The sequence below is a fragment of the Myotis daubentonii genome, chromosome 8 (genome assembly GCF_963259705.1).
Source record: "Myotis daubentonii chromosome 8, mMyoDau2.1, whole genome shotgun sequence".
Classification (NCBI taxonomy): domain Eukaryota; kingdom Metazoa; phylum Chordata; class Mammalia; order Chiroptera; family Vespertilionidae; genus Myotis; species Myotis daubentonii.
The window spans coordinates 83,449,981-83,464,766 of record NC_081847.1 but is presented as its reverse complement, the minus strand read 5'-3'; the positions used below and the strand labels follow the sequence as shown (position 1 = coordinate 83,464,766).

Here is a 14,786-nt window from a genome sequence, read left to right as displayed (position 1 = left end):
TGGGGAGGTATTGGGGAGGTACATAAGTAAACCCCTAAATGTTGTTTGGTGAACCTAAAGCAGCCAAGATACTGGTACCAGATCATGGCTCTGAATCTCATGGACTAATTAGGTAGAGAGAAAACCCACTGGGGACAGGCTCACCCTGCCCTGAGGGCTGGGCAAGGAAGTTTGGCGAGAAGCTCTCTCTGTTTTATTTTTATTCTAGAGGTCTGGTGCACGAATTCATGCACAAGTGGGGTCCCTTGGCCTGTCCAGTGATCAGGGCCAGTCAGGGCTGTCTCGCCCAGTCCAGGGGGAGGGACTACAGGAGGTTGGCCAGCTGTGGGAGGTTGGCTGTGGGAGTGCACTGACTACCTATGTTGAGCATCTGTCCCCTGGTGGTCAGTGCATGTCATAGAAACCAGTTGACAGGTTGTAACAGTCACTTAGGCTTCTATATATAGAGATCATGGACTTCTTCCCATTGATGCCGGTAGCAATAGCTGCCAAATCAAGACTTCCTGGAAACAGAATGTGTGGGTGTGTGGGGTGGAGGTGGGGAGGGAGCCAGCATCTCCACCAGCTGCTTTCTCTTTGGTCCCTTCCTCAGGAGATATTTAAAGGGAAAGAGTAATTACTTCATAAGGTGGGATGGCCATCAGGGAGGTGTTTCTTCAATACACCTAGTGTCTGGGTTTAACAGAGCAAAAAAAGGCTCATCAAGGTAGAGCCCAGTGTAAAGAAAAGATTTTCCAACCTTAGTTATTAAGGTAACACTAGCTATAGAACAGATAAACTCCAAAACTCAGTGGTTTAACACAACAAAATGTATTTTTCACTCAGGTAATAGTCCAGTATTGGTGTTTGGCAGGAAGTCTTTCTTCCACACACTGTGATTCAGGGATCCAAGCTCTTCTCATCTGTGTCTCTGCCATTTTCGACATGTGGCTCTCACATTTCTAGCAGAAGGGAAAAGAGAAGACTTACTTTCCTACCTTTTCTAACACATTGACTTATTGTACTTTCTATTGGTGAGAATTAGTCGTGTGGCTCCACGTTGATGCAAGGGCACCTGGGAAATGTAGTTCTTAGCTGGACAGCCCTTCCTGGCAAACACTACACTGAGGAAGGGAAACATGGATCTTTGGTGGGAAGCGCCTACCCATCTCTGTCACGCCATCCAAACTACTGAATGACGAGATTAGTTGCTTTGAGAGGTATTGAGCACTGATGTTCCTAGGAGCATTCAAACGAGGGCCAACCTCCCATTTGTCAAGTTATCTGTATGAAGATTCCTGCACTAATTTAGAGGGTGGACTCTCAGCTTCTGTAATTGCACTTAATGAGGTGTTGCTGGGTGCTTGGTTTTAATTTAGATGCTATGAGTGGTGCACACTGCTCTGTGACCCCTAGTTGATTTGCATCAACCTTTGTACAGTGTCCCTGCACAACTATAAGCTCCTAGAAGTCAGGGACAGAATCACTCATGTCTGCAGCCCTCTGCAGCTCTGTGGGCTTTGGGGCCTAACAGGTGTGCAGTTAGTTAAGTGCTCAGTGAATGGAAGAAGGTGCAGTCCTTTTCTTTAGAGCTTTACAATCCTGTTAGAAGGAGAAACTTAAGCCCCTTATGCAATAGGAACACTTAAGCCCCTCGCACAGTGCCAAGGTGAGCAACAGAGGCTCCTCAGGCTACTGGCGTTCAGGGCAGGAGAGATTTGTGAGGCTTGGAGCAGAATCACTGAGTCTCCCTCACACATGTCCTGCTTGACAGCTGCTAAGACCTGCGGGATTTGGGTTGGCAGGGAGATTGCAAAGGGTAGGCAGCACGTGTGTTAGTTCTGGAAGGATGTGTATGAACTGGAGAGGGGAAGGCCGGGGCCCAGGGCCCAGGGCCCAGGAGACACCTCGTAAAGATCGGTGTCTTTACAAGGAGCCCACAGAGGACAGAGTGGCACCCACTTACACTGCCCATCAGGGGACAGACAGCCACATCTCTGTCCTCAGATGGAAGCTCATCCTGAGGGGAACAAGGATGCAGCTGGAGCCAAACAGCCATCTCTCAGCTCCCTTCGTTTAACCATTTGGCAAATGCTTATTGAGCACCTACTAAGTGCCACAGTCTATTCTGAGTCCTGGGGACACACCAATGAATAAAACAGAGACCCTGCCCTTGTGGCACTTACATTCGGTGCCTGTGACTCAGGGGCACCTCTGGGCACTGGGCTTGTGATAACAAACACCCGCTGGTACTTGAACAGGGCTTCATATGCGGAAAGCACTCCCTACCCATGTTGCTCTTAGGTCCTCGCAGCCCCCCTCCCTCCCCGCGAGCCAATGCACACCTCTCCGTCACGGGTAAGGGAAACAAAAGTCCACAGAGGTGAAGTGACTTTCCTAAGGCCCATGGGTAGCTACTAGCACCCAGGTGACCTGATTCCTAGCCCAGGACTCTGAACCACCACAGGAGGTCTTGTCAGTATTGAGCCTGGCTGGCACTCCAGACTGATCGATTGCCCCACATCATTTATCCTCCTGCTCCCTGCCTTCACCTCCAATTCTTGTTAGCAGTTCTGGAAGCTGCTCCCAGCCCTCTGCAAGCATGCGCCTCTGCATTTGATCTAATGTTCAGCTGAAGCTGAAAACCACTGGCAATCTTTAAATAATACTGATGCCCAGGTCCTACCCCCTGAGATTCCATTGTAATGGATACAGAGTAAGGCCTGGATAGTAGGATCACATGCTCATATGTGCACATACATGCATGCACACGAGAACTCACACACACCTGGGAGGGCAAATAAGGTCTCGCAGGCTGGGACATCCTCCAGCAGGACCCGTGCTTCCCTCTTTACAGCTACCATTTTCCATTCCCCCTCTTGTGGGGCCCTTAGGCCTGGACAGTCAACCCCAAAACAGCCTGGTGATGGCCAGCTGCCCAGGGATAGGCAACTCACTGCTTCACCAGGCGGCTCTGTTAGAAAACCCATCTTCATAGTCATGCTCTTGAAGCTTCCATCCTTTGGCAGTCCCAGTGAGGTCAAACAGAAAACTTCAGGAGTGGCCAGGACTCTTGGTTGTACATGTCTGAACCCCAACACTAAGCTAGATCCAGCCAAAGGGGTGTGTACTGGTTCCCAGAACTTGGAAGTCTGAGGTGGGGCTGTCTTGAGGCTGTGATTTCAGTATCCCCAGTGGTTTCAGTGTCTCCGAACCCCCTTTCTTCTCAATGGTTTCTTTCTCAGCATTGTGGGAAGATGGCTGCTGGCCACCCCAACCCCATAGCCTTCTAGCTCAATAGCCTCCATGGAAGGGAAGAAAGTATTGCCCAAAGGAAGATTCTGACTGGCCAGGAGGGGCCTCTCCACCCCATCTACACCATGTAGGAGCTCCCCAGAGTAGAGAATGTTCCTGGCAACATGAGGTAGAGAAGGCGATAGGAAGCTGGAAGTTCCAGGTGCCTACTGGAAGCCCAGTGTCCTGCCCTGGCATTCCTCCACAGCATCACTCCCTGCAGGTCTTGCCTCAAGACAGACACCTGTTCATTCAGCAGCTGCTCACGTGACATGGTATTGGCTCCTCTCAGTGTATTCTGGATTGCTTGTCCATCTGCCTCTGCAGATGCCCGGCCCAGAGCACACGCAAGATGTAAAGGGTGGTCTGCCCGCCTCTCCTATCCTGCCACTTGAACCACACTCATGCCTCCTGAGCTCAGGGTAGCTTTGCTGGTGGGCCTTCATGCTGGTGACTCACATGGTGGCTCCCTTTCTCCATCTGGGCTTGTCCTGTGGGTCTGCTGGCCCTATGGTAAGCCTTAGATTGACCCCCTACTGGACTGGGCTCACCCCTGCTACCTGCCTGCTCTTTCAGGTCCCCCACCCTCTTCTGTCTCCTCTTTCCTCCCAGCAGCCTATCAACAAAGTTGAGAGTCAGGCCTCCACATTTTTTCAAGCCCCTGACGACTTGGGAAAGAGGGCAAGGTGAAAATATGTAGAATGAAACTTCCTCTCAGAAGACCATTGACGCGACCAGCAACATTTGTTTCTACCTAAATGTCCTCGCTTACACGTCTTACCTCTGTCCCTTACCCTCAGGACCCTCAGAAAGGAATGAGTTACAGTCCACATTCCTCCATCTGCATCATTTCTCACATTTCCTCCTTGAGGTCATTGCAGTGAGCATGGAGGTTCCTTGAGCTCCCTGCTCCAAACCATTTCCTTACCAATGCCAGGATCCACTTTGAACTCACAGGCATTTGGTTTGCAGAACACACCTCCCCTTCTAATGGGAAAAAAAAAATGTTGGGAGAAGTGGGATCACTCTCCGCCCTGTCGGGGTTCTAGTCCCTGACAGTGACTCAGCAATTTTACATTCTCTCTCTCTCTGTCCTAGGCTGGGCTCTGTGGGCCCCACCCTTTTCCAGGTGTTAAGTGCTCTCTGGATGTCTCTTCCTGTTGTGGACTACCTGAGTCTTTGCTCAGGTTCATCCTACCTGTTTCAGGCAACACAGATTCTCCCTGAGAAAAGTTGCAAAGGAAAAATGTTGCTGAGGGCCTGGAATGGACATTACCCTGAGCACCAGCCATAGCCATCCCTTCACTTAATTGTCGTCATCACGTCTCTGAGATAAAGGCACAGAAAGAGAGCTATCTCCTTTGGATTCCGAACCCCAAATCCTCACCAATTAATTTACTGCAGTGAGAGCTTCATGCATAGGGACACTCTGAACAGAGATTTATTGTATCTGTCTGTGTGCCGGCTCCATCCCTGGACTTGATCCTGGGGATCAGGTCTGGATCATGTGGACTTCAAGCCCCTGCCACACCCCTCAGTATCTTCTCATGCTTCTCCCTCTGCCCAGAACATTCCTCCACTTTCTGCTGATCATAGTCATGGCTCTTCTTCAAGCCCAAGGTGAAATGCCACCTCCTTCACAAAGAGTCCTGTGATTAGCCCAATCATTCATTCATTTGCTCATCACATATTTACTGAATGCCTCTGTGCTGGGCGCTGTTCTGGGCATGTGGGGCCCATCGGTGAGCACAATGAAGACCCTTACCCTCAGGGAGCTTGCATTCAGGTGGGAGGGGGGATTCAATAAACAATAAAGTAATAAGTAAATGACATAGCATGTTAGAAGGTACTAGCTGATAGGGACACAAGAGAATAATAGGTAAAGCAAGCCAGGAGCGCTGCGGGGGAATCAGGTTGCAATTTTAGATGTGGTGGTTGGGCAGACCGCAGGTGGTAACATTTGAATAAGAAATAGAAGCTGGTGAAGGAGTGAGCCAAACCGATATGGGTGGGTGGGGGAGCGATGCAGACAGAGGGAACCCTCATTGCAGAGCTCTAAGGCAGCAGCCCGCCTCAGTACTCTGGGGACAGCTCAGAGGGAGGCAGAGTGGTTGGAGTGAGCCAGGGAGAAAGTTCTAGGTGCTGAGAGAACTAACAAGGGGGCAGGTTTTTCCTTGGGCCCTTTCTCACAGGGCTCCCACGTTCTGTCCTATGGTATAATCTGTGCCTGTGTGTCTGGGGCTAGAGATTGTGTTCCAGTGTCACCCAGAGTCCAGCCCAGTACTGACAAATGGAATGAATGCAGACAAGCTTGAGGGAAGTGGGGGGGGGGGGGGTTGTGACTGAGCTGAAACCGGAGTGAAAACTGAGACAAATGGGAGTGGGACTGCTTGCTGGAGAGGGTTGAGGTGATCCTAGAGTCTTGCCTGCCTGGGGCTTTCCAGACCCTTCCAGTAGTGGGGCCCACTTCTCCTCCCTATTATTTGCCTATGGTCTCACTTTGTGTGTCAGGGAGCCAGGCCCAGCAGCTACCATGTTCCCCAGGCAAAGAGGCTGCTACTATAAATAAAATGGGAGCACCATTCTAGCCCCCCAAATCAGGGCAGATTCTATTTTTACTGCCTCGATTGTGGCTATTATAACCTGCCCCCCTCCCACACCAGACTTGGTCTAAGATCAGATGTAGGACCTGGAGGGAGCAGCCATCAAACTCCTGCCCTGGTGGTGGGCGCTGCTTCCCCTCCACTGACCCTCTCCCACCTTCTCCGCTGCAGCCTACGAGATCGTCATAGAAACGGGCAACGGAGGCGAAACCAGGGAGAACGTCTGGCTCATCCTGGAGGGCAGGAAGAACCGATCCAAAGAGTTTCTCGTGGAAAATTCTTCCAGACAGCGGGCCTTTAGGAAGTAGGAAGAGGGGTGCCCACAGGGTCATGGGGGTGGGGTGGGTAAGAGAGGGACCCCAAGGATGAACCCCCCTGCTGGGAGTCATAAACATATTCATGGGCTTAAACTGCAAGTGTTTATTGAGTACCTACTGTGTGCTGACTCCTAGGGATGAAACAGGAGTTTATAAAGGAAAAGCTAGGAGGGGACTGTCATTTAAAGAGAGTCCGCCAGCCTGGCCGGTGTTGCTCAGTGGGTGAACATCAACCTCTGAACCAGGAGGTCACAGTTCAATTCCGGGTCAGGGCATATGCCGGGCTGCAAGCTCAATCCCCACTGTGGGCCGTGCAGGAGGCAGCCGATCAATGATTCTCTCTCATTATTGATGTTTCTATGTCTCTCTCCCTCACTGAAATCAATAAAAATATATTTAAAAAAAAGAAAAAAATAGAGTCCACCATAAGAGACTAGAACTTAATTGTTCCAGCCACTAAAAAGAAAGGATGATTACATAATGTGATTGAGATGCTAATTATCACTGTACTAGCAATCACAGTACAATATATGTTATCGAATTAATGTGTTGTACACCTTAAATCTACACAATGTTATATATCAAAGATATGCCAATTTTTTAAAAAAAGTTAACAGAAAGCTACAGCAACAACTAGTTAATTAAACTAATTAATTAATGATTGTGCAACAAGACCCAGAATCACTGCAGACTTTTTTATCCCTTGTCCACACAGACAAGGAACTCACGATCTAGTTGAAAAGGAGGACTTCCAGCCGTACAATTGCAGAAGAAGCATGGAAGACAGCATAGAATTAAGTTCTGTTTAGAAGGAGGAAGGGAAGGGACAGCCTCTAAGGTTCTTTATAGGAAAACCAAAATTGGGTCTCGTATAAAGGGGCCTCCATTCACAGCTCCCTGTTGGCAGACACAGCCTGGAGAATCTCACCTCCTTCCCGCATCAGAGCTGCCTCTGAGCTGCTCAGATGCCCACTTCATCTCCCGACTCTCTCCAAAACTGCTTCAATAAAGTCTCTCCCTCCCATAAGCCACCTGCCTTTTATTTAAACTCCCTCTAGGTCAGGACAAAGTCTGAACTCTGATTGGCACTTACAGACCACAGACTGCTGCATTTCACCTCCTTTTTTTTTTTTCTTTTTTTTTTTTTTTTGATTTCAGAGAGGAGAGAGAGAGAGAGAGAGAGAGAGAGAGAGAGAGAGAGAGAGAGAGAGAGAGGTCAATGATGAGAGAGAATCATTGATCAGCTGCCTCCTGCACACCCCACAATGGAGATCGAGCCTGCAACCTGGGCATGTGCCCTGACTGGAAATTGAACCACTCTCAACCACTGAGCCATGCTGGCCAGGCGTCCCTCACCTCCTTTCCATTGCATTTCCCTCACTGGACCCAGCCTGCAGCCAAGCCAGCACTCCCCCCAGAAATGTCTGCACCTCCCCACCCCACTCTTCCCATCCCATGGCTTTGCCAATTTGGGTCCACATCAGAGGACACTTCCCTGCCTCTCTCATCCCATCACCTTCTCTGGCCAACACCCAGGGCCCAGGGCCTCACCTGCTCTCAGCTCCATGCGCTGTTGCCTCCACTGGTGCTGGGGCCCGGCAGCAGGTAGGACTTTTTAATGGTGGTGATTGTCTTCTTCCAACCTTAGTCTGAACCCTTCAAGGGATGAAGACCTGACATCAGCTCTTGCCATTCTGTTCCTGTTCCTCAGACCAGAGCCTAGAACAGTGATGGCGAACCTATGACACGCGTGTCAGAACTCATTTTTTTGGTTGATTTTTCTGTGTTAAATGGCATTTAAATATATAAAATAAATATCAAAAATATAAGTCTTTGTTTTACCATGGTTGCAAATATCAAAAAATTTCTATATGTGACATGGCACCAGAGTTAAGTTAGGGTTTTTCAAAATGCTGACACGCCGAGCTCAAAAGGTTCGCCATCACTGGCCTAGAATACAGTTGGTACTCAATAAATGTTTCCTTTTGTCAGTGGGCATGGGTAGCTCTCATTGGCCACATCTTTATGTCCTGCAGGGGGACCACAGACACATTTGAGTTTGACAGCGTCTACTTGGGGGACCTTGCTGCCATCTGCGTGGGCCACCTTGCCAGGGAGGAGCGGTTCATCCCCAAGAGAGAGCTGCTCTGGCACGTCAAGACCATCACCATCACCGAGATGGAGTACGGCAACGTGTAAGTGTGTTCCGCCCGCCCTCGCCCCCTGCAGGAGCCTGAGGCTGGGCCATGGGTAAGACAGCACAGTCAGGGAGGTGTCACCTCATTCAGGAGGCAGGAAGGGAAGAGGCAGGTGTACTGGACCGAATCTATCTGAACCAGAGGCCCACCCCAGGGGCTGGGGCCTAGGCCAGATGCCCTTAGGTGCTAAGCCTTTTATCCCATCGATGCTTTGGAAGAACTAACGCTGAGCAAGTCAGACAGTGCCAGACAGCAGAGACATTCCTTCCCCTCCTTCCCATCACTGTATGATGACAAAGAAACACAGCTTTGAAGCCTGCCGCCATCCATGTGGGCAGGGCCCTGGGCCAGAGGCAGCTGGGGTAGCACCATACCCACCTGCCTCCCAGGACCCTCAATAAAGAGCTTTGCCTTCCCCCCACCAGGGCCTTCCTGGGGACTCAGGCATTTTTGGAGGATTAAGAGTCTTAGTTTCCTGGGTAACCGTCCACAGTTATCAGTTTGTCTAATTAAAACCACTTGGGAACCACGTTGGAAGCCAGAAAAGAGCCTGAGGTCTGGAAGGCAGGGAAGACACTGCAGAAGAACCAGGGAGGAGGGAGAGGAAGCTGAGGGCCATGCTTGCCTCGGGGAGGGTGGGCCTGAGGAGTGAGTGAGAGCCAAGGTCATAGGTTGGGCTGCGGCATCCCCACAAAACTGCTGCTGGCCCCTCAGGACTTGGTGTAGACTTGTGGGGCTGGTCCTGCCCAGCCCACACCTTTCACGGTAAGCACAGCAGGCAGAAGCAGACAGATGCAGGCCTGCGGGACCCAGGCAGGCCCCTCAGCTGCAGGCTCCAGCCTTCAGGAGCCCAAGCTCCTCAAACAATGTCTGACAAGCCCCCCCTTTGGGAACCGGCAGGGAAGGGTCTGACCTCTGGGCTTCTGTCTTACCCGGCTCAGGCTGCCTTACCAAAGTACTTAGGACTGGGCAGCTGCTCCCCGTCTGGAGGCCAGAAGTCCGAGGCCAGGGTGCCAGCGTGGTTTGGGTTCCGACGAGGCCTCTCCTCCTGGCTTGCTGTGTCCTCGCTTGGCAGAGAAAGGGAGTGAGCCCTGGTGTCTCTTTCTCTTCTTTTAGGGGCGCTAACCCCATCTTGGGCCCCCCACCCTCATGAACTTACTTAAGCCTAATTATCTCCCAAAGGCCCCATCTTCAAACACCACCACACTGGGGATTCGGGCTTCAGCATGTGAGTTTGAGGGGACACAGTTCAGGCCATTGCAGCTTCCCTTGGGGCTACAATGCTCTTGTTGCTCTGCTAGAGAAGGGCAGCTGGGGCGTAGTAGGTCCTGGTGGAGTCACGGGGCATGGCTGTTGGGAGCAGCACAGGGAGGACTTGGAGTTGGGGGGCCCTGAAGGGTCACTGGCTCACCAGCAAGCCAGGGTCAGCTCAGAGCTCCTCCTGCAGCCAGTGACTGCCTCCCGGCCACAGGGAACACGGCTGCTGCTCTGCTCCTCTGCAAACCCCCAACATAAACACACAAAACGCTGCTTCTTGATACAATAATGAAATAAAATAGTCATCACTGGAGTTAGCTCTAAATGGACACTGTGAATGAGAGGCAGCCAGAGACCTCAGCACCACCCGCACCTTCCGGTCTTGGGAGGAGGGGAAGCGAAGGCCCAGCCCATGAACTTCCCGTCCCACTGTCCGGGGGCTGAGCTGTGGGGTTTCTCATCCAGTGCCAAGAAGCCTCCACTCCCAGGGAAGCCTCTTTTCCTTCACCCTCAAGAGGGTGGCCTTTGGTCTGTTTGTCCTCAGGCTGGATGGGGAGGAAGGGATGTCCTCAGGGCAGGGCTCTTCCCAACGGGAAGAGGGTGCTGGGTGTCCAGACCCCCAGATGTCAGAGCTACCGTGGGTCAGCTGGGAGGCCTCAGGCAATAACCCACCAGCTCTCTGTGCCTCAGCCTCTTCTGGGAGGCGAGCTGATGCTCTCTAGAGCCAGGAGGTAGGCAAGGATGCAGGGTGCAACCTGGGGCTCTCAGGAGTCCGGCTCCAGCCCAGGGCCTGTGCAGGTCTCAGGCCTGTGTTGCTGCTGGAAGACAGCCTTTCACCCCCAGAAATGTCACTCCATCCAGAAGGGGGACCGTGCAGGCATGTTTAGTCATTGTGATGACTGGCCTGCCACTGGTCTAGCATGTACTGGCTTGCTGCCATTATAAAAGCCACTACCTAGCCCTGATGTGCTTCCACAGTTCCTTCCCAACCACCACATTCACCGTAATATTTGGTTTCCCATGAATTGCGCGTAAATTTAATCTCAAGCTCTTATGAACACGATCATGTCAAATTTCCATCTCCCAATCTTTCCCAGTTCTGGCTCCTCTGAGGCAACATGCGTTCCTTTTGACCAGCTTTTCTCTGTTAGGATTCCGGAGGAAGGACACAGAGAGAGGCTTGTGTTTCTTCTTTTCAAGACCAGAAACAGCTTCATTCTCCTATCCCAGTATCATATGTAATGCACAGTCATTGTAAAAATTCAAATAACACAAAGAAAGTGTGTAAAAGAAAGTAAAGATTCCACAAAGCCCTACCCATCCGAGGAGGCCGTCATGAGCCTTTGGTGACCGGTTGGTTCTTTCTGGCATTTTCCTAACATCTCCCAGACACACTGTTCCCGGAAGTGTGATCCTAGTCCACATGTTTTTTCATGTATTCCGTTCCTTTTGTGTTTGCTATTCTCTGCTCTTGCCTTTACTCTTACTGATGACTACTTCCAGTGGGAACAGCCTGGCTCGTGTCCTTCCCCAGCTAGTCTTGACCCCACAAAGCCCTGAGGTCCCGCGGCTTGGTGAGCTTACAATTGTGTCTATTAGAAAACATCTCCTGATAGCTACACCAGGGAAGAGTTTTCAGCCATTAAAAATTATGAATTAAATATGTACCAGATGACTTGGAGCAAGTCCCAGGAAGGACTGTTGAGCCAGGAAAGCAAGATATGGAAAAAGACATATTGCCTGATGCCATTTTGTACATGGAACACGGACGTCCTCAGTGTGTGTGTGTGTGTGTGTGTGTGTGTGTGTGTGTGTGTGTGTGTGGGCAGGGTTGGTGAAATGGAGGGGAATTGGGCAAGATCCACTTGCCATTGTGACAGGTTATCTGAGGTGACCGTGGGATGCTGACATGGAAATGAGGGAGAAAAAAGGAGCTACCGCCAAGCAAAAAGGAAAAGAAAAGGAGTGAATTTAGAAAAACATGCATATGATCACACGATCTGTGCGTTTATATATAACCATATATATTAGTGAGCATATGCATAAAGAAATACATTTTAAAGGAATTTTCAAACAAAGAATGCAAGTGTCTCCCCCACTAAGAAAGTGCACTTCTTAACAACAATCCAGATTTTTCCAGATAAATTGGGGGAGGACAGAACTCCGAGCAGAATAAGGATGTCCTGCGAAGTATCTGTCAATAGCGGGCCCTTCAGCGGCCAGGCAGGCTGGCTGGGGACCCCGGTTCTGCGGCACCTTGAGCAGTGACGTCTCTTCCCAAAGCCTTAGTTTCCCTCCTGTGAAATGAGGGATGATGCCTACAACTCAGGGCTGTTGTGGGAGTTAATGAGATGCAAGAATGCAAAACCCTGGCATTTAGTAAGTTTGCAGAAAACCAAGTCTTTTTGCTGTTCTGGATTTTCATCTAAAATGGGTTTGATTTTCACCCTAACTGGGTGGCTCAGTTGGCTGCAGCATCGTTCCGGACACCAAAAGGTGCGAGTTTGATTCCCAGTCTGAACACAATACCTAGGTTGCAGGTTCGATCCCAGGTTGAGGTGTGTATGAGGGGGAAGCAAATGATCAATGTTTCTCTCTCTCTCTCTCTCTCTCTCTCTCTCTCTCTCTCTCCCACTCAAACCAATAAAAAGTATTAAAAATAAATTAATTAATTAATAAGAAAATAAGAGTTAACCTAAAATAATAATAATAATAAAAAGTAGTAGCTTGGAGTGGGAAGAATCCATAGCAGTTCAATCGAAGCCTCTAGCATTGCCAATGGGAAAATCAAGGTCTGGGGAGGGGTCTGACCTGCCCAAGGTCACACAGGTGGCAGTGCTGAGGCAGACTCCAGCCCCCCTTACACCTATGCACTGTTTTTCTGCTGTGCCCTCTGACTTCCTTCTTGGTAATCATTGGATTCATTGCCAAAACTGGGGAGCTGTGAGGTTGGAACGGCATTAGGGAGGGGACTTTTTGGTCTAAGAAGTTGCTCTTGGCCCTGAACTTGCTTCTAATTATGGTGGCTTCTTCAATGGGGGACTTTCTCTTAACCCAAGAACCTTGCAGCCAAGAGCATGTACACACACACACACACACACACACACACACACACACACACACACTTCAACTCAGCCAACTGTGAGGGATTTGGGAGCACATTCTATAGCCATGATTCCACTTGGCTTTGGCTGGGGTAGTCAGTCCGAACCCTGCAACTGCCTCTGACAGTGACATCGGGTGAAACATTCATTCCCTTTGAGGGAGTGAGGGGCTCAGCATGGCTGGTGTGGAGTGAGCTTAGAGGAGAAGAGCAGGTGACAGGTCGGGAAGGTCAACAGTGGGAGGAGGGTCAGATCAAGAGGGTCTTGCAGGCCTTTGAAAGGTGGTGATTTTTGCAAAACCTGGGAAGCCATTGGGGGCTTCTGAGCAGAGGAATGGCATTCTTGGGCTTATGTCTCCACGGGGTCACTGGGCTGCTGTGTAGAGAACTGACCGTGGGGAATGAGAAGCAGGGAGACGGGCGGGGAGGCTGATGTGTCCAGGCGGCAGGCAGTGGTGACTTGGACCAACGGACAGCCGGGCAGAGAGTGAACCCTGCCTACTTTTCCAGGTGGGCTGGTTCTGGTTCTATGTTACAGAACAGCTCAATGGGACTGGCTGGTGGATCAGATAGGGAGTGTGGGGGGAGACATAAAAGGAGAATAAAAAATAAAATAAAAAAAAAGACAGCTGGATGGGTGGAGAGCACTCTGGATGTTAAGATAAACAAGACTCAATCCTCATGCTTTAATGCAGACATTTCCAGCCCAGGATCCTGTCCCTTGGGAAGGAGTCATCTACGGAGGAACAGAGGTCCTGGGAGGGTGTGGGCCGGGCTGGTGTCTGCTGAGCTTCCCCTCCCGCCCACAGGTACTTCTTTAACTGCGACACCCTCATCCCCCTGAAGAGGAAGAGGAAGTACTTCAAGGTATTCGAAGTCACCAAGACGACCGAGAGCTTTGCCAGCAAGGTCCAGAGCCTGGTGCCGGTCAAGTACGAGGTCATCGTGACGACGGGCTACGAGCCCGGGGCGGGCACGGACGCCAACGTCTTCGTGACCATCTTCGGCTCGAACGGGGACACGGGCAAGCGGGAGCTGAAGCGGAAAATGCGCAACCTCTTCGAGCGGGGCAGCACCGACCACTTCTTCCTGGAGACGCTGGACCTGGGCGAGCTGCGCAAGGTGCGCGTGGAGCACGACAGCAGCGGCTACTACTCGGGCTGGCTGGTGGACAAGGTGGAGGTCACCAACACCAGCTCGGGCGTGGCCACCATCTTCAGCTGCGGCCGGTGGCTGGACAAGAAGCGGGGAGACGGGCTCACCTGGCGAGACCTCTTCCCTTCTGTCTGAGGGGCTGGAGGTCTTCCTTCCAGCTTCTCACCCAGCTGCTCCCAACCACACCGTCCTATCCCTCACCGTGGCTTCCGGCAGACTTTCCCCGAAGCCCCCCGGAGCTGGGACTGGGGCCCAGAAGGGGACATGTGCCTCTGTGGGCCAGAACATCGGGGTCCTTCAGGGGACACGCTGGGTGACTTCTTGGGGGGCCCTGCCCCTCCCCAGTCTCTGGAACCTACAGGAACCATCAACATGCGTCCCAAGCCGTGGCTGCACGAAAATAACTCTGCATTTTCTTTTCCAATAATAGCGGCGGCCAGGCTGACACTGCTGGGGGTGCAGATGGGAAACCGGGCTTCACCCAGGGGACAGAAGTGGGGAAGAAGATGGTGTATTTTAATAAAAAAAACTAATTAACACTTTCCCCTAAAAAAGCTGGGCTAATTAAATTATTACCAACCACACCCCACAAAGAATGCATCTTGACATCTGCTCACTGAAAATGGACCCTTTTCCCAGTTTCAATAAACCCTGTGCAAATGGAGAAAACCATCAGGAGGAAGTATTTTTCCCGGCGGGTTGGGGGGGGCGGGGGAGGGGGGCGGCGATTTATGAGCCTGTGAAAGGTCCTTGATTCTTTCCATCACTTCCCAGAGAACCATTGCCAAGTGCCCGCTGGCTGCCCTGGGCTGTGATAGCACAGCTGAGGCCTGAGCAGAAGGTGATGGGGGTCGGAGCCTGGAACAGCCTGTCGCTGCTG

The 14,786-nt window shown here is 51.2% G+C and overlaps 1 protein-coding gene across 1 annotated transcript in view; it reads left to right on the top strand.

Moving 5' to 3' along the window:
- The window catches only part of LOXHD1 (lipoxygenase homology PLAT domains 1), a 102,134-nt gene extending 87,585 nt beyond the window's left edge, over window positions 1-14,549 (top strand). The window contains exons 39-41 of the mRNA XM_059707222.1: window positions 6,048-6,180; window positions 8,230-8,388; window positions 13,561-14,549. Of these exons, the coding sequence (XP_059563205.1) occupies window positions 6,048-6,180; window positions 8,230-8,388; window positions 13,561-14,041 (773 nt within the window). The 3' untranslated portion in view covers window positions 14,042-14,549. The remainder of the gene's footprint in view (window positions 1-6,047; window positions 6,181-8,229; window positions 8,389-13,560) is intronic.
- The last annotated feature ends 237 nt before the right edge of the window (window positions 14,550-14,786 follow it).